Source organism: Physeter macrocephalus, chromosome 21 (assembly GCF_002837175.3).
Source record: "Physeter macrocephalus isolate SW-GA chromosome 21, ASM283717v5, whole genome shotgun sequence".
Classification (NCBI taxonomy): Eukaryota; Metazoa; Chordata; class Mammalia; order Artiodactyla; family Physeteridae; genus Physeter; species Physeter macrocephalus.
The window spans coordinates 63,493,888-63,517,470 of NC_041234.1; the positions used below are offsets into that span (position 1 = coordinate 63,493,888).

Sequence of the window (23,583 nt, forward strand, 5' to 3'; positions counted from 1 at the left end):
AAATCTGGCAGGGGATGGGGTGAGTGGGATCTAGAAGGAGGTGAGTTTAAACACTTTGCTTTTGCTCACTTGCTTGGATTTAAAGGCTGAAGCTACTGTACTTCAGTTAGGAAGGAGCTGGGTTAGATATTTGCAAGTCCAGGCGGGAGGGCTGGGAGCGTGCAAATCTAGCAGCTGGAGTGTGTTGTGGTAGCTGCTTTCCTGTGCTAAGCTGATTTACTTGTTTAAGGTCTGACCTCATCATCCTGTCAGTATGGGTTCCCACCTACACTGTTAGCTGCAGCTTTCTGCTTCAGCTGGAAAGCTAGAAGTATTCACAGTGTACCACAGACAGCGGGGGAGGGGAGAGCAAGAAAGACTGCTCTCTCGGCACTTGTGCTTTTGTTAGTCTTACAGAAGAGGCAGAGAAACAAGAGATAACAAAGGCTGTTTCCTTTCTGTGAGAGAAGGCTTTTTTGTCTTTCCTCCTGCAACGATGTCAGTGTCTGGCAAGAAAGAGTTTGATGTGAAACAGATCCTAAGGCTACGCTGGAGGTGGTTTAGTCATCCTTCTCAAGGTTCGCCCAACACTGGAAACTGCCTTCAGCAGGAAGGATATGAGCATAGAGGGATCCCGGTTCAGGGCAGGTTGAAGAACCACTCTCGGGACAGACATGGACTGAAGAAAAGCAATAGTCCTGTCCACCACAACATACTGGCACCAGTGCCAGGATCGGCCCCTGCCCATCAAAGAGCCCTTCAGAACTGGCACTCACAAAACCTGATAGAACATCTTCGAGCAAATGAAGATACTCCTAAAGCAGTTCCAGCGGAGAATTTGTTCAAAGAAGCTTGTGAGAAATACTCACAAGATTTGGAGATGATGGCTGATGACAATACAGAAGATTCTACAGCAAGGTAGGAGTTTTCGAAAACATAACAACAAAGTCATAGTTTAGGTTAACTTATCCTCTAAAACTCTCATTTAATGTTTAAATAAAAGTGTTATAATAACCTCTGAATTTGTATGCAGCCAATCAGGGTTTCCAAGTAACCCCCTCCTTTATGTCTATAAAGGAAAATAGTAATCATACATTCATTTTGATAATTAATGGGATATATGCTTCAGAGTTGTGAGTTTACTTTTCCTATTCCATTCCGATTCCATTAAGAATACTGTTTCAGTTCTAAGAGGTATTTATTATAATTGCTAATCTTCTGTATATATCCTATATGGCTTGAATATTCAAAGAGTTATGATTTTTTGTACAAGTGTGATGAATTATGTAGAACTCTTTCTGACTTTGTCAGGCCAACTCTGACAAAATAAAAGCTCCGACTGCTCAGCACATCCTTATCTATTCCTTAGTACGTGGTTGCTATATTGACGCTTGATAAATGTTATCTTTATGTGAGAGTACAGAACAGTTTCCTTTGGCATTTGAGATTTATTTCAAGTTGTGTTAGTTTCATAGCATAGCAATTATGAAAATATTTTGCATAAAGCAAGTAATGAAATGTTGCTTACAGCAGTGAGATCTTAAAGTAGGAAATGGAACATGTCGGGTTTCAGAATATTAAAATTGAATAAGAAGTGATAATAAAGTATAGTTTAAGTATAGCTCATAAAATATTTGACTTTATTTTTCTGTCCACCAGAATTATTTGAGTGGAAGGAAATTATGTTCCCTCCTCTAGTATTGTCTAACATAACTTAATCTAGTAGATCTTTACTTTGTTTTTTTCTTTTTTCATTATCAGATTTTATTTCCCCGACATGTTGTAGACACAATTAACGATTTTGGTAATGTAATTAAAATGTAAAAGAGCTACAGAAGAAGGTATTTTTGAAATGTCTTAAATTTTATAGCAGTTCAACATGAAGGTATGCTAACTTATTTAGAAATCTGGATATTTGGTATACTGTATCTCTACATAAGTTTAGAGGAGAAGGACTGACAAATTTGCTTCTAGATGTTTTTGCAATATATCTACCTGACAGTTCCTTGCTTCCATAATTTCAAAATATAATCAATAGAAAAAACAGCATAACAACATTATGGCAAAAGACAAAACAACTGTGCAAAATGATACCTTTATACGAACTCAGTCTTTCTGTATGAAATGTAAATAATGAAATGTTTTTTTGAAATGAATTTAAGTATAATAATAGATTGTGATACAGATGTCTTAAGAAATAAAATGTGTATGTAAGAATTTTCCTAAATATTTTTGTGATTACTCCAGAAAATGCTATATAAATTTTGGGATTGCAGGTTGTATTTAGTACAAATTCTTGGATTTCAAAGTAATATATAATCTATGCTTTAGATTCAGCAGGTTTTCAAATTATTTCCCCTCACCATGAACAACAATTTTAAAAACTGCTGAATTTGGAAGTTAATATTAAGCACATTTGACTCTGTTGTAGAGTAATTTAAATTACCCACTGTGACTTCCTGACAAAATTCTTTGAGGACCCCTAAAGTGATTTTCCAGCATGAGAATATATTTACAATAAATTAGTTGCTAAATGAAAATGCCAGATAAAATGTCAAATATAAAGTGTCACCAAGTAATATTTTTTAAATATATTTCTCTTTTTATTTTATTCTTGATAGTGTTCATGTTCTAAAAAATTTTCTGTTAAATATCATATGGTTACAGTGGAAAGTTAATATTTTCTTAAAATAAATACAGGAAGTGGTTTTATAGATTTGCCAAGGATATTTTAAGCAGAAGAGAAGGGGTAAATTGAGGACCTTATTAATTGAAATATGATGGTTTATTAATCTATCATTACCCATTCTGAATTGTTTCAGCTTGGGTAAAGAGAGTTTGATAAGGAACTCTCTTATGCCCCATTTTTCTAATGCCTCTCTTTTTCAACAAAATTGAGAAGCAGGAGGAAAAAATCCTGCTAAGTTGGCAGCAACCTATTATCCCCTCAATAGAACTCTTGTGGTTAAAAAACAAACAAACAAACAAAAAGGGCAGTCAGAGTGGAGAACACAAGATGGGCTCTAACACTTGGGGTAAAACAAAGGTCTTTAAGCCATCCTGCTTCCTACAAATATTGCAGGGGATTAATAGAGAATGGACTAAATTACTAACATGTAATATAGTTGAATAAACTACCATTATAATTAAAACAGATAGTAAAGCCAAGGTATTAAAGTTATATTAATATGTTTTTATGGGATTTAAAAACCCCAATACATTCCTATGTAATTGAAGTATTGTATGTACTTCATTTATGAGCAACTCTGTATCATGATCCCACACCATGAGTATGCACATATCAGTATGCCTGTCATCAGAGGCCTGGGCTCAATTATCATTTTCTTTTTGTCCTAGTTATCTACTAACTCCACATCTTTGCTTCCCCATAATGACCTTGCTCAATGTCCTTTCTTTTCTTTATTTCAACCCTAGATTTCCAAAAATCAGAATATTTTATATTCTGTATTATGATTATGCCTTTATATTACAGAATATTTAGTTATAAGATTATATATATATATTTATATATACATATATAATATATATTTTAACTGCTCATAAAGAGATGATTGCCTAAGTACCCAGGTGTATAAAGTGGTAAACTGCATATGCCAAGACAAATACGGTTATCTCCTCAGTGCGCTTGAGAATATTGAATAAAATGCTGATGATCTGTGTATGGGCCCAGAACAATATGCCCCAGTGCAAAGCTGGAGATTCACAGGGGTGTTTAGTTTTAAGGAATTAGCAGCAATGGGGATCATACCCTCATACTACCTGTTGGGGCTTTTTCTTTTTGCATAAATTACTAATTGTATGACATATGATTTTGTATATCTTTGCCAGTATTGCACTGTTAGACAAGACTCCAAATTCCCTCCATTTGAGAACTTTTCCATTTTCAAGTGAGGTTGCCTAGAAAAAAAAAAGAGCAGCTGGCACTATATGCTTTGATAATCTGAAGAAGGGGGGATTGGATGAATAAGACTTAGAATTAATTAATAATTCATTCCACAAATATTGAACACCATTGGGTGTCAGGCACACTTCTAGGCACTGGGGATAAAATAGGATCAAAACAGAGAACCTGTTTTCATAGAGTATACATTCTAATGGGGAGAGAGAGATAATAAAAATAAACCAAAATGTAGTACTTAATGGTTGTAAGTAGTATGAAGAAAAATTAATTAGAGGGAATAGAGTGAAGAAGGGATACTCCTTCAGATAGGGAAGGCCTTTCTGATGAGGTAACATTTGAGCAGAGATCTAAATGAAGTGAAACCATCTAAATGAAGAGGCAGCCATGAGGATGTCTGACTCAAAAATTCAAACAAATGAGAGGTTACTGCTGCTGTGCTACAGGGGAGCCCCTAACCTCCATCCATATTTTTTCTATTCACATCAATGCCACATGTCCCCACACAGTCCATTGATTAATGTTCCAAACACCCTTAACTGGTGAATTCAAAAATATGTCCTGACTTGTTGTTTACTATAGTGACTTTAAGATCACATGCATATCCCATGATCACAGAGGAAACTTTCCAGCCATCCTGTTAACCATGGTGCCATTTTGTCCTCTGAGGTTCTGGCTATTCAGCCAGCAGACCGTATGCCTCATGTACAGTGGCCCCTGTGTCCTTTGTGAAAATGGACACATGATGGTGTATTTGCTTTCTCAACAAAACAATTCAGATAGGGCCAAATGTATTGTGAATCTTCATCCTCAACACAGATCCATCTGTGATATGGAATATGCTTGGGAAATATTTATGCATAAGAGAAATCTTAAATAAAGGTTATTGTAATATATTTTCTCATAAAGTAGAAAGTAAGGTACCTGGGTATTTACAGGGAGCACTTTCCAGGAAGACAGAACAGCAATTTCAAGAGCCCTGAGATGGGAGTATGCTTGATATGTTTAAACACAAGGAGGCTAGTGCAGCTGGAGTAGGGTTTTCAAAGGGGAGAGAGGTAGCAGATGCTTTTGGAAAGTGGTAGCAGATGATTTTGGAAAAGTAACAATAATAATACAACATTAAAAATAATAAGTACCTTATGTAGACCTTTACTATGTTCCAGGCACTAAATATTTTACATATATTTTCTCATGTTCCCAAGGAAAATTTTTGAATGTAAAGGTAACATTCACATCTTTCTCTGGGTATTATTTGATTGTATATCTGTTGTTGTTGTTGCTTATTTTCTTACAAGGCAAAAATAATGTTGCCTTCTGAAGTTCAGAACTAGGCCTGCGTTACTTAATTTTACACTGCATTATTCAGAAGAAACTGTTACTTCAAAGGAAAGAATAAGGAGCTAACTACAGTTTTATTGTTGTTTATAGAAAATTTAAGGTTAAATCCTTTTGTCAATGGGTTAAAATGTACCATATAAAACTACATAAATTATGCAATTGCTTTACTAAATTTAGAATATTTTAACATCTAATTTAAACTTAGTGCAATGATTCCTAACATTCCTAATTCCTAATGGAACTTATGTTGGTTGATTTTAAATCCTTGCTACTCACAGCCTCTTTCCTGAGAGTGAGGTACCATGGTCCTCACGACTCATTCTTAACATTGTGGTATTGCATATATATTTAAGTTAACATTAATTAAAATATATTTAATATTTGAGAAAATTGGGACTCCTTACCATCTAGGCATCTGGCAATATGTTAGGGCCATGTTTCTTTAAGTACTATGATTAAGCACCTATAGTTATTTCTGATATTTGAAAGACAAGAATCATTTGTCTTCTGCATTTGGAAATATAAATAAAAAACTTAAAGTATGTGGTACTACTTAATATGTGACTTCAGGAGCAGCATATTAATTGCATTGACCTGTTATACATTGCTTAAATATTCAATCACTTTGTACTTTAAAGTTTTATTTTTTATATTTTTATTTTTTTTGCGGTACGCAGGCCTCTCACTGTTGTGGCCTCTCCCGTTGAGGAGCACAGGCTCCGGACGCGCAGGCTCAGCGGCCAAGGCTCACGGGCCCAGCCGCTCCGTGGAGTGTGGGATCTTCCCGGATCGGGGCACGAACCCGTGTCCTCTGCATCGGGAGGTGGACTCTCAACTACTGCGCCACCAGGGAAGCCCCAAAGTTTATTTTTTAAACTTGTATAACTCCTTTCTGATTTTGTAAGACATCTGCCCCTTAATACTAATCTTTTTGATTTCTTTCCAATGACCTTATAAGTAAAAATAGTTTCAATGCTATATATATGCACATATACACACATGCACATACATACACACATATGTATACATGTATATGTGTGTATGTATATATGTATATCAGTGTGAAATTCTTATATTTGAAGGAGATAAAAACTAAAATTGAAGTGGAGGACTGGGGAACACTGGATCCTTAATAAAGAAAAATAAGTCAATATTCTACAAGATTAATCTGGAATATCTTGTGCCATAAAGTAGAAAGTCTGCAAAAAAGTAATCATGGGGGTATGTCAAAGGGACACAGGAGCCAACTGAAAAAGCTCCTAATGGCCAAAGCTGGAACAATATTAGCAAAGAAACAAACAAAAAGTATTATAAACCTAAGTAAAAAAAAAAAATTTAAGTCTGTATTGATAAAAATCAATAACTCCTGGTTAACTTTTCTTAGCCTGTTACTGTTAGTCAAAGTGGCTTGTTCTTTTCATGCTTTCAAATGCTACTGTACAGAATGTAGACCTGTTGCCTCCTTACACACTGTATTGCTATTGCTTCTTCAGGAACCGTACTATACACCTTGCAAGTGTTTTCCGCAGGTCTTTAACATGTGATTGGTTCTTGGTCATTCCACTTTCAGCTCACTCAATAGAAGCTAACTGTTAAGTCTTTTGTCCACATTTTCCCTGTATAACTAGATTGTTTCAACACAGTGGCATTTAGATGTCCTTTTTTTGTCTAATGTTGATTACATTGGCTATAACAATACTAATAAACAATTGCATGTGTAACAGACTGTCACATAACACTTAGGCAACTCTTTAATTTAGTCTGGATTCTGTTGTAACATTCGACAAGCCAATTGCTTAAATAAGATGTTGATATTCATTTGTTTCCGCCATTCAACAAGTGTTTATTGAATCCCAATTGTATGCATTATGTTTTCTTAGGCACTTTAAAGATTAAAAATAAATAATAGATGTTGATTCACACTCGAGACTTAAAATACTGTTGGAGAGAAAAAGTGCATCCACTTGGAAGGTTTATGGCAATAAAAAAAAGAGTGTATTGCAAAAACAGTTTAAGTTGCTTGGTCATTGAAACTGCTAGGCATTCAAAGACAAGAAATAATTCTTCTGACCAGAGCAATCTTAGAATGCTTCATGGAGGAGCATGATTTGAGATCAATCTTAAGGATGGATAGCGTTTTTTTTTTTTGAAGTAATAACTATAAAAAACTTTAGTGTATGTTGTGGATAAAATGCTAATTACATCTTATATTATTGTTACAACAGTAATAAAAATTAGGATGATTGGAGTAAACAATCTTTAAAATGATTAAAAACAATCTAAAAGACTATTTTAAAAAGTGATTTACCCAGCACACCTGAAATTAACACAACATTGTTAATCAACTATATTTCAATAAAAAAGAAAGATATATAGACATTCAAATTACTGTTTCACAATTAAAAAAAAGTGATATGCTCAAACTCATCACTGCACAGATGAGGGAACTGCTTGGGTACACCTGAGACAGCCCAGAGAGGCATCAGAGGAAAGCTTTGCTCATCCTGTCTTCACTCCAATTTTAGGCTCCTGTTGAGACTCAGCCACTGTAGAGGAGAAACCTGACTGGAGAGGTAGGACCAGGTGACCTACAAAAGTCACTCTATAAAAGAGACACCTTCTAATCCATGTTATTGCAAGCCAGGCTTTCTGCCTTACCCTCAAATCATAAACATGAAGGAAGATTTTATCTTTAGTTGAGTACAGCATTAAATGAAAATCTCTTCTTGCAAAAGATACATGACATGTACATGTAAGTATATATGTATGTTATGAAGCATTACAAAGAATGAACCCCTGTGAAACCACCATCCTACTTAACTAGAACATTCTAATACATGCATCTTTCCTATCTTTCCCTATCTTGTCTCATACTTGTTGCAAAGGTAACTACAGCAGTATCCTGAATTTTGTGTTATTTATTCCCCGGCCTTTTGAATGATAGTTTTATCACATATGTACATAGTCCTGAACAATATATACTTAAGGGTTTTTTTTACACCTTTATTGGAGTATAATTGCTTTACAATGGTGTGTTAGTTTCTGCTTTATATCAAAGTGAATCAGTTATACATATACACATGTTCCCATATCTCTTCCCTCTTGCATCTCCCTCCTTCCCACCCTCCCTATCCCACCCCACCAGGTGGTCGCAAAGCAACGAGTTGATCTCCCTGTGCTATGCGGCTGCTTCCTACTAGCTATCTATTCTACGTTTCTCACTGTAGTTTAGACTTGCATTTATCTAATGATTAATGATGTTGAGCATTGTTTCATGTGTTTGTTGGCAATATGTATATCTTCTTTGGAGAAATGTCTATACCCTTCCCCCTCCCCACATTCTCAAGTCCATTCTCCAGTAGGTCTGCGTCTCGAATCCCATCTTGCCACTAGGTTCTTCATGACCTTTTTTTTTTTCTTCTTAGATTCCATATATAGGTGTTAGCATACGGTATTTGTTTTTCTCTTTCTGACTTACTTCACTCTGTATGACAGACTCTAGGTCCATCCACCTCACTACAAATAACTTAATTTCATTTCTTTTTATGGCTGAGTAATATTCTATTGTATATATGTGCTACATCTTCTTTATCTATTCGTCCAATGATGGACCCTTAGGTTAATTCCATGTCCTGGCTATTGTAAATAGAGCTGCAATGAACATTTTGGTACATGACTCTTATTGAATTATGGTTTTCTCAGGGCATATGCCCAGTAGTGGGATTGCTGGGTCGTATGGTAGTTCTACTGGTAGTTTTTTAAGGAACCTCCATACTGTTCTCCATAGTGGCTCTATCAATTTACATTCCCACCAACAGTGCAAGAGCTTTGCCTTTTCTCCACACCCTCTCCAGCATTTATTGTTTCTAGATTTTTTGATGATGGCCATCCTGACCGGTGTGAGATGATATCTCACTGTAGTTTAGACTTGCATTTATCTAATGATTAATGATGTTGAGCATTGTTTCATGTGTTTGTTGGCAATATGTATATCTTCTTTGGAGAAATGTCTATTTAGGTCTGGATTTTTTAACCTCCAAGAATTTATTGAAATATTTTCTGTCTGTGAATAATTTTAGGGAGAAGTTCCACTTGCTTTCCTCAGATTCTCCAACATTCCATTACACAGGAAAAACAAAGTAATGAATGGTAGCAAAGAAAGCATGTTAATAGATATAATGCTTTAAGGGAAAAAATAGGGTGAGAAAAAAATAGAAAATATAGGACTTGACATGTGGAACATCCATTTAGGATGTTTAGATTTTAAAAATATGATGCTTTTTTTTTTTTTTTATCAAGGTCTAGTTGAATGGGATTCCAGGGTGGGATTCCAGGGCTCTGAACAGTTCACTAAACATTTGAATCAGTGATTTTTAATTTTCAAAAATATCTTTTTGGCTTTATTTTATTTTTATTGTGGCAAGAACACTTAAATTGAGTTCTATCCTCTCAACAAAATTTTAAGTACACAATAGAGTATAGGCACAAAGTTGTAGAGCAGATCTCTAGAACCTATTCAAGTTGTATAATTGAAACTCCATCCATTCAACAACAACTCTCCATTTCCCACTCCCCCCGTCCCCAGAAACCACCATTCTACTCTGTTTTTATGAGTTGGATTATTTTATGTACTTGATATAAATGAAACAATACAGCTTTTGTCCTTCTGTGACTGGATTATTTCACTTAGCATGATGTCCTCCAGGTTCACCGGTGTTGTATGAGGCAGGATTTCTCTAAGGCGAATAATACTCTATTGTATGTATATACCACATTGTCTTTATGCATCCATCTGTTAATGGAAACATAGGCTGTTTCCATGTCTTGGATATTGTGACTAATGATGCAATGAACATGGCAGTGAAAATATCTCCTCAAGAAACTGATTTCAATTTTTTTAAAGATATATACCCAGAAGTGTGATTGCTGAATCCTGTAGTAGTTCTATTTTTAATTTTGGGGGGAAATCAGTTCCAAACTGATTTCCTTCACAGCTGCACCATTTTACATTCCCATCAACATTGTACAAAGTTTCTGATTTCTCCACATCCTCGCTGACACTTGTTATCATTTGTATTTTTGTTGTTGTTGTGTTTATAATAGTGTTTTTAACAGATTTGAGATGATATCTCACTGTGGGTTTGATTTGTATTTCCCTGATGATTAGTAGTGTTGAGCACATTTGTATATACCTGTTGGCCATTTGTATTGTCTTCTTTGAAGAAATGTCTATTTCTATGCCCATTTTTAAATCAGATTATTTGTTTCTTTGCTATTGACTTGTGTGAGTCCCTTACATATTTTAGATATTAACCCTTATCAGATAGATGGTTTATAAATATTTTCTTCCATTCCATAGGTTGCCTTTTGAGTATTGATTGTTTCCTTTGCTATTTTATGTACTTTTAGTCTGATGTATTCCCACTAGTCTATTTTCATTTTTGTTGCTTGTGCTTTGGTATTATATCCAAGAAATTATTGCCAAGACCAATGTCTTGCAGCTTTTTCCCCGTGTTTTCTGCTAGGAGTTTTATAGTTTCAGGTTTTCATTAAAATCTTTAATCCATTGTGAGTTGATTTTTGTGTATGCCATAAGGTCCAATTTCATTATTCCTAAGTGTTTTATTCTTCTTGACACTTTTGTAAATGGAATAGTTTTCTTAATTTCCTTTTTAGGTAGGTCGTTGTTGGTGTAGAAACAGAAAGGATTTTAAATGTTGATTTTGTATCCTGCAACTTTACTGAATTTGTTGATTAGTTCTACCAGCTTTTTTGAGGAGTCTTCAGGGTTATCTACATATAAGAGCATGTCGTCTGCAAACATAGATAATTTTTCTTCTTCCCTTCTGATTGGGATAACTTTTATTTATTTTTCTTCATAAATGCTGTGGCTAGGACTTCCAGTATTATGTTGGTTGTAATGGAGTGTGGGAGGCAGACCATTTTCAGAGATGCTAGCTTAATGAGCTATACCTGGGGCAATTCTCTTTCTTGTTAGTGCAAATAGGATCTTGGACTTCACTGTGCCCAAGAATCATCTGGGGAGCTTGTTAAAAATGTAGTTACTCAATATCCACTACCAGAGAATTTAACTTATTAGTTTCGAGGTGAGATTTAGGAATCTGAATTTTTAACAAACTTCTGAACCAAACTTTAAAAAAACACTTGTCAGCTCCTGCAAGCCTAATTTGTCAGGATTCCTGTAGGATCCTAATACTTGATATATTTGTAAACATGCAATAAATAAAACAGCAAGGCCTTATATAAAGTATAATAGTTTATAAAGTATAATAATTGATTGTACTTTATATACAGAATTGTAGATACACTTGAATCTATGATTTACATTAAGTTCTCAATTGTTGACCAAGAAAATGCTTTAAAAATAGTCAGCAGCATTAATTTAGCCTTTCATTCTTCCGTGTGTAATGAATTTTATTAAGTTCTGTGAAAGGATGACAAAGGAATAAAAACATATATCCTACCCTTATGGAGTTTCCAGTTGGAATGGAAAAGCACACCCATCCAATAAAAGTTTTAAAAGCAGTTACAAGGTAGCAACTCAGTTCAGATCTCCTAGTGTTTAGTATAGAAGCTCCCCAGGATAATTAAGATGGAAGTTGGGTTAATGACTCAAGATGTGTTGAAATGCAAACATAGAAAGTTTAATCCAAGAATAGCAACAAATTTCAACCACATGGAAAATTTTTATTATTGTTAATTTTTCAACTCAGAAACAAAATAACCAATGACACTTTACCATCATTGTGGTCCCTCAACTCTCAGGTGAGGTATTTTGAAGGTTGGACAATGATTACTAATATAATGCTATATATACTACAGATACTTATTGAAAATACTGATTATATTTTGGCAAACTGCCTGCAGACCTGACTTCGCCCCTCAGTTCTCATAATTAATTCGCTGTTCTTCTCTTACTTTCTCCTTACATTTTTTTGGTAATTGAGAGTTGCTCTCTTCACTTTCTATGTTTTCTTTGCTCTCCATATGAGGTAATACATTCAAAGACAAAGTATAAAATTGTAACCCAAAACAAAAACAGTAAAAAGGAGAAATTGGTTTTTGTCATTCTAAGTGAGCTAGAAAATGAGGTGAAAATTTAAGCCTTTCTCTACAAATTATGAATCTGATTAAGATAATTAATATGTTAAGTAATCACCTTCCAGAAGCATTTGACTGACCTAAATAACTTGATTTGCTTAAGAATAAAGCACGTTTGATAGGAATTAGCATACATCTTACTAATGTATCAAGATGATTTTTATTTCTATATTAAAGAAATAAAAGTACATACATTTGAACTTGCCACATGTGATCAAAGCAAGTATATATGCTATAATTATTTTCATAACTACTATATATATGAAGAAAAAGGAAATTTATGCTCTGAATTTTTTATCCCTTTTCATTTGACTGAAGTTTATAAAATTGCACATTTACAAATATCTTAGGATTTTGGTTAGAAAGGACTTTTAAAGAAATGGACAGGTGTGGGAAAAGCCTAAAACATAGAATAACTATAGCTAATTAGTGGCAAAACTGTAACTATAAGCCAAATTTCCTAACTCCTGGACTTTAACCATCCTCTTCTTTTAATAGCATATTCAGCTACTTCCTTTTGAAAAATTTTTGAGTGTGCAGTCATCATTATAGCTGATGTCTAAAAGTGCCTATGTTAGCCTGTTTACAGAATTTCTTACAAGTAAATACATGAAATAATTTTTACACTTCACATCAGATAACTGCCACATCAAAGACATAAATTAGGACATTTTACATACCTTTTTACAATAAAAAATAGTTATATCATCTTGTTCATTATACTGTTTGCAGAAAATATCTAAAATATTCAGTCATTTTGAGAATAGATGTTTTGCTTTGTAAATTGTCTGTCACCACACAGGGGCTTCTCCATATACTCAGGAGTTCAAGAACAACACAAAGAGTGTCTCTGGTCAAGGAATCATCTACTCTTTTGGCTTCTGCCCATTAGTAGTATGGGCAATCAACAACTGAATGAGATCACATTTATGCTGTTATTCTTAAGTAGATCAATGTTGCAACTTTATTCAAAGATGAGGAGGTAATTCAAATAACACTGACAGTTTCTCTGTAAGGTAACCAACAAATATACTAAAACAATTAGACCCTATTCTCTTATTTTCCTCTCAGCAATATAAAACTTGTGATAAATATATCTATGTAAAACATTTAAGATAACTTTTAAAGTTATCCTTCAACTTTTTCTTCTTCAAGCCAAAAAGTCTTAAAATCCCCTTTCTTCCCTCTAGATAATTTAGTCTTCTGTTGACAGTTATACAACTAATAAGGGTCTGACTATCACAGAAATTTTTTACTTTTGTGTTGAAAGAGCCTTGTAAAAATAAATGGATAAAAATTGCTGGTGGTACTCAAAGTTCTTTGCCATTAAAATGGGAAGAAAATACTGGCAAAAACAGGAAAATGAATGGAACATCTGGTATTGCTTCCAGTCAAGCTTAAATAATAGTTATTTCCCCTTGCATAAAATTATTTCCTTTTATCCTTCCAGCATAGCATAAATTTTTACAGGTGCATGAGAATTCTAGTCATTATTTAGCTAAAACATCAATCTGCCAAAAAGTGTGGAAAAGGCTTATGTGGGGGATATACTTGGCAAAATTAATAAGTAGTGTTTCATTGTCTTTCATTTTGAATGAATAAATTGATAGTCTTTCTAAGGTTCTATTAAAGTAAAATTGTAGAGGATAGCTGATTAAGTCATTCTTAAATAGCTTGATCATCACATACTGTTAAAATATAATTTAAAGTTGTTTGCAAAAGTTAGAATTTAAACATGTATATGTATTTTTAAAATTTTACACTAAATCACATATATTAATTTATAGGTAAATAGAAACAGAATTTCTTTTGTTTGTTGAATGATGATTGCTTAATTCTGAAAATGTATCTAAGAAACACTTATAAGCTAATGGACTATTAAGCATTTTTAATGATTAAACCATTTGCATCTTTAGTATTTTTAAGGTTTTTCTTATTTTTTACTGATGTATGCAGTACCATTAGTGAAGTACACTGAAGGCTTTAAATCACAGGATACATGAAATGGTTTATTAATAGTAGTGAGAACGGTATACACTGTGATATCAGAACACACTCTATTTATTGAATTCATGCCTGTTATTTAATTCTTTTGATTTGTAAATTATCCTTATGTTGAGAAACATCTTAATCACTCATCTATGCTACCACTGTTACAGTGCTATTAACCACAAGGCTTGCTTTGACCTTTGTGTGCAATCAAAAGAAATAAAACTCATTATATCTAACACAATAATATCTCTTCTCCTCCCTACCTCCATCACCCTAGAAAGAAGAATGGCTCTTGAATTTATAATAAGTGTTCAGATCACTAAGAGAGCCATTAAGGTCAAGGTCATACCTACACTGCTGAAAAATAATCAAGTGAATATGTGTGTAAAAGAGTAAACTGGGCCTCCCTGGTGGTTCAGTGGTTGAGAGTCCGCCTGCCGATGCAGGGGACATGGGTTTGTGCCCCGGTCCGGGGGGATCCCACATGCCGCAGAGCGGCTGGGCCCGTGAGCCATGGCCGCTGGGCCTGTGCGTCTGGAGTGCTCCACAACGGGAGAGGCCACAACAGTGAGAGGCCCGCGTACTGCAAAAAAAAAGAGTAAACTAAAGATTTCTAGACATTTTTCCAGCTTTTTTGCTTTAGTTGATATGTTGGAACCAAGAGATCATTGACTTGGTGCAAGTTGTCCTTTAAAAACACATCTCTTTGACTACATCAAGAAGATGTAATAAAAGATAAGATAATTTTTGTTTATAATATTAATTTGAATTCTAAAGAATATGTTCTCCAATGATTTTATTTTTTATATTTTACATAGTTTTCTAGTTTTTCAACTTTAAATGGAAATTCTGGAATGACTCTGTGACTTTCATCTCAGAGGTCCCAAAATAGTATTCAACCTACACACACACACACACACACACACACACACACACACACACACACACACTTCCTAGAAAAGGTCAAGCTTTCAAAAACCATGCCCTCTTCTCAAGGTACAATTAAATAAATATGATTTGTTTTACTCATGAAATGCTTAAATAAATCTCAACTAGCTTAAATATCATGCATGACCTTCAGATTTTACTCAACTGTTTAAAATATTGTTCAATATCTATTTAATTATTTTTGTCAATAGCTATAACTTCATTCTTCTCATTTAATGGAAACTAAGAGCACATGGCCAGAAAAGGGGGGACATGGGGAACTTTTATAATTATTTGGTTTTTATAATTATTCAGGTATTCTAAGAAGGGACTACAGAGTGCTACAGAAGTCAACATGAATTAGGAGATTCTAATTTGAGCCTCAAACATGTTCTGGCTGATTATGTCAAGGTTGCATCAAGAACCAACCATGTCAAAAGATCATGCCTACATAACTGGGTATGAACCATGGGTATTATTGATATTTATTTCTGGAAACTACTATATCCCACTAAAGTTTGCTAGGTATGGTAATTTAATTAGCAGAGCAAAAACATAAGTTAAAGTGACAGAATTGGCATTGAAAAAAGTGGCAATTAAACTTTTGGAGGACTATTACTATAGTTAGAACATCTAACTAAAAGAGAAAATGATTTTTAGAAATTTTTACTTATTAAATTCTACTCATACTAATCATCTTGGAAATTAATAATCTGAACTCATTTTATTTTATGTCTTTAGATGTTTATTTTGTGGACACTTTCTAGATTCTCAGGGTGAAATAGAAGGGAAAGCCTTAAATTCTGCCAGAGTATATCACTCATGCAGTTTTGAGTATGAGCTTCACAAAGCTCTACATCCTTCATCCTCATTCGATTGTCTTTCTCTTCTTAAATTACAAGGAGTTATATGAGAAAACTTGGAAAGAAGAGAGATAACACTACGGATCCCAGAGCTGCACCTAATCTTGTATCTGAGTTGCTTCTCTTGCTGAACATTGTTGCCCAAACCTTTGACTTTCTCAGGTTTCATTAAAGAGCAGAGACTCTTTAAGTACTAAAACAAAACAAATCACATGAGATGTTCATTTTACTTCCCTATTTTATAAATAATTATGGCTAAAATATGCATTAACATTTGAGAAGAGAGTACTGCACAGTAGATACAAGAATTTGTCATTTTAATGAGATTAGACAGTTCAAAAAGGACCAAGAATATATAGGTTATAATCTGCATCTCATATATGCAGTATAATATACAGTATATATATATGTATATATGTTCATATATTTTTAGAAGTTTTAAAACTTTGAGTCATTTTTGGTTTAGACTGTTTATATGCTGGTTTCTCTGGAATCATCTATTGAGGACTTACCATTATCCAGTATCTGCTGCATTTAATAGAAGGTAATAAGGAGGACATAAAACTATTTTTTCTCAATTAAAACTTTTTGTCACCATTTTTATTTAAATATAAATTTCTCCCCAGCATTTCCAGTTCCCTTTATGTCTCCTGCCTATCTGGAAAGTAGCTTGATCCCTTCTGCTAAAACATCATATTCATGGCAATTTATGTTTTGCTTGAAGTGTCTGATTTTTACACTCAATGATTTTTTTCTGAGATTCAGCAGTACTAAATGCCCTGTGTTTATGATTTTTTTCATAATTTGCCATTTCTCTACAAAACACCTAAAATAATATGCAATTATAAAAATATACCTAGTTGATTTTCAAAGTGAACTGTGACTGAAACGCACCAATGTAAATTTGCAAATATTAGTTTCTTTAATCAATATCTATGAATTTTAAGCAAGCATCATTGAAAGGTCAGATCTGAGCTTGTACATAATATTACTCTCTCGCTGCTGTGCCAAATGAAAACCAGTTTTCCTACTGTCTCTTGATATTCTCTATGCTGCTGGCTGCAAACATAGAGAATAATTGTTAATTGTTATGGACAGCAGACAAAGTGTGACTTTGTAGTTTATTGTTTGTTCTCCTTAGAAGAATCATTATTTTCGTAGTCTACCACAGTTTGTATTTGATTTGCTCAAAATATCAGGCATGACTTATTTTGTAAAACCAATGGAAATGAAAAAGCATGCTAACAAAATGGCTAATACAGTGAAGAAAACGTTAATTGTTTTGAGCAATGGAATTTATCTTCAACTCATGCTAACAAACCTACAATGCTCATTGTTTTATGCCAAAAAAAAAATTATGGTTCCATAACCAACCCATTTGTGCTTGTGTCCAGGGACGTTTTCCTTCCACATCCTATATAAAAAAGCATGATCAGATTCACCCTGGAGTTAAAGTATCAAAATTCAAAGGCTAGTTCTGAAACTTTTTTGTGTTATGACCGCAAGTGAATTATTTAACTTCTCAGTTTCTCTTTGTTTTTAAAATGAGGAAAGTATATTCACCTATTTCATATGGTTGTGTGGAAGATTAATTGAGACAATAAAGTCATTAAACAGTGTCTTACATATAAGTATTCAATTAATGTTAACATTATCATTTTACATTTTGAACAATTTTCATCATGTCTCATTCATCTTATGTGATAATGCTGATTGTTTAGCATGCTCTATGGTATAGGTGATAGAAACTGCCTCCTAATTATTTAGCCATTGCTTAATCATTCACTTAATTATTTTATAATAGGTATAAAAAGTCATTGCTATTTTACCAATTATTTCATTTAATTTCTCATTTGAGGAGATTTCCACATATAATCCAGTCAATTACAAACATATTTCTCACATTCACTAAAGTGGATATTTGGAATGGTAATGTTTAGCAGGTGACAGTATCTAGTAATCCAAGCAGTGGATGGAATTAAAGAAATGTAAAGATCCACTTTAATGCATCATTGTGTTATTTGGATTGTGGTAAAATCAAACTAAAAATATAGCATATAAGTTAATAAAAACTCTTACGTCTGTTGATATTCTAGAAACAAATTGTGGGACATGAAAGCAATGAATGTTTTACAAGGGTAGGTAAACTCTCTGTAAAGAAACAGAGGGTAAATATTTTGGGTTTTGCAGGCCATCTAGTCTCTGTTGCTGCCACTTAACTCTGACTTTAGCTCAAAAGCAGCCTTAGATAATATGTAAATGAATGAGTGGAACAGTGTTCCAATAAGAACATATTTATGACCATTGAATTTGGAATTGTATACAATTTTCTTGCGACCTTTTGATTCTGTTAACCAGTAAGAAAATGTAAAATCCATTTTAGCTCACAGACCATACAAAACAGATGGCTGGTTGGATTTGGTACCATGGGCTATAGTGTGTCAACCCTTGTTCTAGAACCACTTTGTGAGACATGAAGGGAATGTTTTCCACAACAGATAACCATGAAAATTCTATCATGTTGACAGCCTTAGCTGAGATACTTTAAGCCTGGGACCTTCCCACTAACTGAGTCTTGCTCTTTTTTCAGAAGTGTTTTGGTTTGACAATCTATTTAGATTCAATTTTGTATGTCAAGATGCTCTCACTACTATTAAACAAGCTAAAATGATCCAGACTGCAAGTTTTTTACACTGATACAAAATGGTAAATGAAACTCAAGAAGGTGTATTTAGTGTAAATTCCTCTCATGTCTGGAAAACAAAAATCACATGAAAATAAAACTTCTGTTTACACTACTACTTCATTCATATGTCAATAAACATTTAGAATGCATAATATATCCAAGTACCTTGACAGAGAAAATGAGGTATAAAACAACTGCTTTCCAGTTGCTTACATTCTAGTAGAGAACATAAATATGTATACCAATAACTGTAATGCAAGATGAAATGTAATTAGTGCTATAATAGTAGCATATCCAATAAGCCATAGGTAATGTTAGTATTTTGTGAAGTAAATAAGAAAAAAAAATTCCTTACAAAACTGTACCCTTAGTATTAAAAAACAACAACAGCTATATCCTTAGTCCCGGTATGTTAACTACTGATGCACTGTGTGGTGTGTGTGTGTGTGTGACATATTTATACCTTTGGACAATAATTAGGTACCTAGTAGTTTCAGAAAAAGTAGGCCATTTCTTTATACTGGGAAAATGTTTGTGTTAAGGTAAAGCCAGATACCTAAAGGGAGTGTTGTTGACCAGAATTTGCTTTTAAGAGTCCAGTGACGAAAATGCTTCAGTCTTGCTTCTGGACTCCTAATGACAGTCCTGTAAGTAGGCACTGTGTAATTTGAGGACTACTAGAAAAATACCTCAAGCTTGAAATATTCTGCCCTTATCCATCTTGCTAATTTCCACATTTTGGGGGGTATTACTCCCTCTTTTTCAAGGTAGTCATTGTAAATAGCCCTGGCTTTTCTGCTACTGGTTTTATAAGGATCATATTTATTTGCAGGCCTCTGATCCTGTTTTCCATATGTTGGTAGGTTAATTTTATCATATTTCAAATAAGTCAATCATGTATCAAAATGAATCATAAAATTTATCATATTCCATGCACTGCTTAAATTACTAAAACATGTTACTTGTAAACAATATCATCCCAGAAATCCACTTTAGCAAATAAGAGAATAGTTTAATTTAATTTAAACCTGAGATAGGGATGTATTTGGAAATACAATCCAAAAGACAGAAAAGAAACTTAATCAAGAAGAACAAATTCTAGAAATGACCACTACATTTTGAAAATTAGAAGCCTGTATTAAGAAACATTTAACATGGTGCTGGTATTGAAATGCGGATATTGTGCCTAGGTATCTTGACAAAGTTATTTATCTGTAATGCACTGACAACCAAATTACAGAGACATGAATATACTTTGTTGTAGGATTTTTCAAACAGAATTTTTTATGATCACACCATCAGAGTGAGCTAAATTGGGCTTTTAATCAAGATCCATGTAAATCTTATGTAATACTACTGTTAATGTAGTGTTTACTTGTTTAAAAGAAAGCCCTATTTACATTTAAAAATGTACAGGAATCAGAAAAAAGAAAAACAATCAACAAAATGAAAAATCAACCTACGGAAGATGGTGGAAGAGTAAGAAGTGGAGATCACCTTCCTTTCCACAAATACATCAGAAATGCATTTACATGTGGAACAACCCCTACAGAACACCTACTGAACACTGGCAGAAGACCTCAGACTTCCCAAAAGGCAAGAAACTCCCCACATACCTGGGTAGGGCAAAAGAAAAAATAAAAAAGAAAGACAAAAAATAGGGACAGGACCTACACCAGTCAGAGGGAGCTGTGAAGGAGGAAGGGTTTCCACACACTAGGAATCCACTTCGTGGGCTGAGACTTCAGGTGGCAGAGACAGGGAGCTTCAGAGCAATGGAGGAGAGTGCAAGCAACAGGGGTGCGGAGGGCAAAGTGGAGAGATTCCCGCACAGAGGATCGGTGCCGACCAGTACTCACCAGCTAGAGAGGTTTCTCTGCTCACCTGCCGAGGCGGGCGGGGGCTGGGAGCTGAGGCTCGGGCTTCGATCGGATCACAGGGAGAGGACTGGGGTTGGGCGTGAACACAGCCTGAAGAGGTTAGCGCACCATGGCTAGCCAGGAGGGAGTCTGGGAAAAGTCTGGAGCTACCGAAGAGACAGGAGACTTTTTCTTCCCTCTTTGTTTCCTGGTGCACATGGAGAGGGGATTAAGAGCACTGCTTAAAGGAGCTTCAGAGATGGGCGTGAGCCCGGCTATCAGCACGGACCCCAGAGATGGGTATGAGATGCTAAGGCTGCTACTGCCACCAGCAAGAATGCTGTGCTCAAGCACAGGTCACTATCCACACCTCCCCTCCTGGGACCCTGTGCAGCCCACCACTGCCAGGGTCCTGTGATCCAGGGACAACTTCCCCAGGAGAACACAAGGCGAGTCTCAGGCTGGTGTAACGTCATGCCGGTGTCTGCCGCCGCAGGCTTGCCTCACATCCATACCCCTCCCTCCCCCTGGTCTGAGTGAGCCAGAGCCCCCGAATCAGCCAATCCCTTAACCCAGTCCTGTCTGAGCAAAGAACAGACACCCTAAGGCGACCTACATGCAGAGGCGGGTTCAAATCCAAAGCTGAACTCCAGGAGCTGTACGAACAAAGAAGAGAAAGGGAAATTTCTCTCAGCAGCCTCAGGAGCAAAGGATTAAATCTCCACAATCAACTTGATGTACCCTGCATCTGTGGAATACCTGAGTAGACAACGAATCATCCCAAATTGAGGAGGTGGACTTTGAGAGCAAATATATGTATATATATTTTTTCCCTTTTTCTCTTTTTGTGTGTATTTATAGGTTTCTGTGTGTGATTTTGTCTGTATAGCTTTGCCTTTACTATTTGTCCTATGGGTTCTGTCTGTCCGTTTTTTGTATTTGTTTTTTATTACTGAAAAAATTTTTTTTCTTATTAATTATTTTTTATTTTAATAACATTATTTTATTTTACTTTATTTTATTATATTTTATTTTATCTTCTTTCTTTCTTTCATTCTTTCTTTCTTTCTAATTTTTCTCCCTTTTATTCTGAGCCATGTGGATGACAGGCTCTTGGTGCTCCAGCCAGGCGTCAGGGAGGTGCCTCTCAGGTGGGAGAGCCAAGTTCAGGCATCAGGGCTTTGCCTCCATGTAATATAAAATGGTGAAAATCTCCCAGAGATCTCCGTTTCAATGCCAAGACCCAGCTCACTCAACAACCAGCAAGCTACAGTGCAGGACACCCTAGGCCAAACAACTGGCAAGACAGAAGCACAACCCCATCCATTAGCAGACAGGGTGCATAAAATCAAAATAAGGTCACAGACACCCCAAAACACACCACCAGATTTGGACCTGCCCACCAGAAAGAAAAGATCCAGCCTCATCCACCAGAGAACAGGCACTAGTCCCCTCCACCAGGAAGCCTACACAATGCACATAACCAACCTTAGCCACTGGGGGAAGTCACCAAAAATAATGGGAACTACGAACCTGCAGCCTGTGAAAGGAGACCCCAAACATAGTAAGTTAAGCAAAATGAGAAGAGAGAAAAACACACAGCAGATGAAGAAGCAAGACAAAAACCCACCAGACTTAACAAATGAAGAGGAAACAGGCAGTCTACCTGAAAAGGAATTCAGAATAATGATAGTAAAGATGATCCAAAATCTTAGAAATAGAATACAGACAAAAGAAGAAACATTTAACAAGGACATAGAAGAACTAAAGAGCAAACAAACTGTGATGAACCACACAATAAATGAAATTAAAAATTCTCTAGAAGTGATCAATAGGAGAATAACTGAGGCAGAAGAATGGATAAGTGACCTGGAACATGAAGTAGTGTAAATAACTACTGTCGAGCAGAATAAAGAAAAAATAATGAAAAGAATTGAGGACAGTCTCAGACACCTCTGGGACAACATTTAACACACCAACATTCGAATTATAGGGGTCCCAGAAGAAGAAGAGAAAAAGAAAGGCACTGAGAAAATATTTGAAGAGATTATAGTTGAAAACTACCCTAATATGGGAAAGGAAATAGTTAATCAAGACCAGGAAGCACAAAGAGTCCCATAAAGGATAAATCCAAGGAGAAACACGCCAAGACACATAATAATCAAACTGTCAAAAATTAAATACAAAGAAAAAATATTAAGAGCAGCAAGGGAAAAACAACAAATAACACAAAAGAGAATCTCCATAAGGTAAACATCTGATCTTTCAGCAGAAACTCTGCAAGCCAGAAGGTAGTGGCAAGACATCAATAACAAACACAAAACAATTAAGAAAATGGTTAAAGGAAAATACACATCAATAATAACCTTAAATGTAAATGGATTAAATGCTGCCACCAAAAGACATAGAATGGCTGAATGGATACAAAAACAAGACTCATATAAATTCTGTCTAAAAGAGACCCACTTCAGACCTGGGGACACATAGAGAATGAAAGGGAGGGGATGGAAAAAGATATTCCATGCAAATGGAAATCAAAAGAAAGCTGGAGTAGCAATTCTCATATCAGACAAAATAGACTTTAAAATAAAGAGTATTACAAGAGACAAAGAAGGAAAGTACATAATGATCAAGGAATCGATGGAAGAAGAAGATATAACAATTGTAAATATTTATGCACCCAACATAGGAGAACCTCAATACATAAGGCAAATACTAACAACCATAAAAGGGGAAATCAGCAGTAACACAATCATAGTAGGGGACTTATCACCCCAATTTCACCAATGGACAGATCATCCAAAATGAAAATAAATAAGGAAACACAAGCTTTAAATGATACATTAAACAAGATGGACTTAATTGATATTTACAGGACATTCCATCCAAAAACAA

The 23,583-nt window shown here is 34.9% G+C and overlaps 1 protein-coding gene across 1 annotated transcript in view; it reads left to right on the forward strand.

Moving 5' to 3' along the window:
* Positions 1–475: 475 nt before the first annotated feature.
* Positions 476–23,583, forward strand: part of KLHL4 (kelch like family member 4) — a 147,037-nt gene continuing 123,929 nt past the window's right edge. Inside the window, exon 1 of the mRNA XM_024129493.2 lies at positions 476–897. Coding sequence (XP_023985261.1) covers positions 476–897 — 422 coding nt within the window. The remainder of the gene's footprint in view (positions 898–23,583) is intronic.